At 42.2% G+C, this 2,280-nt stretch overlaps 1 protein-coding gene across 1 annotated transcript in view; it reads right to left on the reverse strand.

Moving 5' to 3' along the window:
* Positions 1-210: 210 nt before the first annotated feature.
* The window catches only part of LOC119581882 (fibroleukin-like), a 3,008-nt gene continuing 938 nt past the window's right edge, over positions 211-2,280 (reverse strand). The window contains exons 4-9 of the mRNA XM_037930041.1: positions 2,212-2,250; positions 1,915-1,986; positions 1,407-1,573; positions 1,176-1,302; positions 948-1,063; positions 211-648 (exon numbers count right to left, since the gene is read on the reverse strand). Coding sequence (XP_037785969.1) covers positions 434-648; positions 948-1,063; positions 1,176-1,302; positions 1,407-1,573; positions 1,915-1,986; positions 2,212-2,250 — 736 coding nt within the window. The 3' untranslated portion in view covers positions 211-433. The remainder of the gene's footprint in view (positions 649-947; positions 1,064-1,175; positions 1,303-1,406; positions 1,574-1,914; positions 1,987-2,211; positions 2,251-2,280) is intronic.

A 2,280-nucleotide genomic window follows, 5' to 3' on the forward strand; every position in this document is an offset into this window, starting at 1 on the left:
ATCGTTCTACATTCTCTGTTGAGACTATCTCAGAAGTTTTTCACTCTTTCTTGTCATACGTCAGTAGTGTCCCACTTAACTATCAATCTGCTTAAAGACAATTTTTCTTTTCTTTTGTCACCTGTAAGTAGCATGAAGGTGATCTTAGCATCAAATAATTTTCCTGCATATATATCGGTCTACCTGTTAAGGGAAAAAAAACATCATAGATTGGGATAAAATTTTGCCAATTTTATTCTTCAGATTGAACGGCAGAATTTAGAATTTAGAACATAAACTTTCTTTCTTTACTTTCTAAGGATGCTTCTGAATCACGTTTTGAGTAAAATTTTGAGTCAAACAGTGCCGAATGTTAGAGAAGCTCGTAAATACAGCTAAAACGGTTCCGCTAAGAAAATCCATCAGCCATTCACGCAAAGGGACCTCTTCACATCTAGACACACGCCCCCCCGCACTGGTAATTGTTCAACGAAATTCTCTTGAACGGTTCACTGCAGATGGCAGGGCGAATCTTCATCTGTGCGTGAGAGATTTGCAAGTGCTGGCTGCTGCAGGTGACGTTCATTCCTTGTTCGTACACGCCAGTTAAGTGCATGTAACGGCAGTTGTAGCTCCACCAGCCACCGCCGATTGTAGCAGCACAATTTCCTTGGGAAGAAAAACCATACTGTGATGAATTTACTGGCCTGACTTTAGGGCCATGGCGTTAATAACTTCTTTCTTCCCTCCCCTGCATAACTTACTAACGGAAAAGGAAGATTCCTAAACTCATTTTTTTCTCACTGAATTTTATATCCATCATAAAAGATATCAAGCGGTTTAGCCCTGCAATATAGTCTGTATTCTTTCAACAGGGAGCGATGTTACGAAAACAACCTGGTGATAGTGGAACAAAAATAAGATATTCTAAGTACTACTGGGTACCAATGAACTAAAAAGCAACTTACCAGAACTGTAATCGTAGTCGCGGTCATATGTAGTAAAGTACCGATTATTCATATAACTTAGACAACTTGAATATGCTGTGCTCGATGGCAAATAATTGTCTAGATCCATTTTGTACCTGTAATAGAAAAGGTACGAAACGCGTAATGAAGAATTGCTAGTTTGGAAAATTCAGGAAACAGTTTAAGCCTAGTGTTCATTGCTTTTGAGAACGGGCTAACTCGACTCACTTGTTCCTTTCATCGTCAAGCCTGAATTGATCCCACTCGGCAAACTGCTGAATCTGGTTCGTGAGAGTGAACTCCACACGGAGTGAATACTTCCTGCTCGAGGTAATCCTGTGCAGCATTTCATTTCCTGCAACAAGGCACATGACATTAAATTCAGTGTATTACTGACCAAATCAAAATCTGCCTTCGAAAGGGAGCTCGTTCCACGACCCACACAAGAGGGAAACGTACCGAGCCAGAACTCTCCTTCAGCGTCGCCGAAGCCTGTCCTATACTCCGTCCAGGACCGGTTGAAGTTCACTTGGGGCGTCTGCCTCTGCCTGGCCATGAAGACGGTCCATCCGCCGCCGTCGGTCTCCATGTCACACCACACCCTCACGGACTCGCTGCATGAACACCTGGCAAGTTGATATTACCTTACAATTACAAGTTAAACTAAAAGCCTCCTCAGGACTTACACACTACCCATCAGACAGAGTGCCAAAGAACGCTCCTAATAGTATGAAATGACACTCTATCTACATATAGTTGTACCCTCTCACGCAGAATCGCGCACTCAGCCTCTTGAGAATCTAATCTCATCCTTATAGTAAGACAAGAAAGAATATCTGTTGTTGTTGGGAAAATCCCCACTCTGTTGGCTTTGAACTACCACAGACACTGCCTCTTTCTGCATTGACTTTACTGTTCACATGTACGTACAGTCTATGGTTGGAGAGGAGCCTGCAAGAATACTCACGAAAAGGGGTAGATCTCGTAGACTCCGCTGGTCCTGCTCCCCATCAGCAAGTGATCCGCGCAGTCGACGGGTCTGTATCGGTGTGGAATTGCGGTACAATTTCATGTTTTCAAGCGATTTTAGGATCGCTGTGGTTACAGATAGATCCATTCAGAATTAGTTTTCTCTTTTAGATATTGAAATAAGAATATTGCAGATTAGACCCATGTACGTATAGTTAAGAAATACAGCTGGTTTTGCCAATCATAGAAAAAACAAAACAATTCCTCTTTTATGGCGTTTTACAGATATGCTTACCTCGATTGAAGATATGGTTCAAGTGGAGACTCAGTTGTCCTGGAAAACAACACAGTACAGTGTATGCTG

The sequence above is a fragment of the Penaeus monodon genome, chromosome 15, assembly GCF_015228065.2.
Source record: "Penaeus monodon isolate SGIC_2016 chromosome 15, NSTDA_Pmon_1, whole genome shotgun sequence".
NCBI lineage: Eukaryota > Metazoa > Arthropoda > Malacostraca > Decapoda > Penaeidae > Penaeus > Penaeus monodon.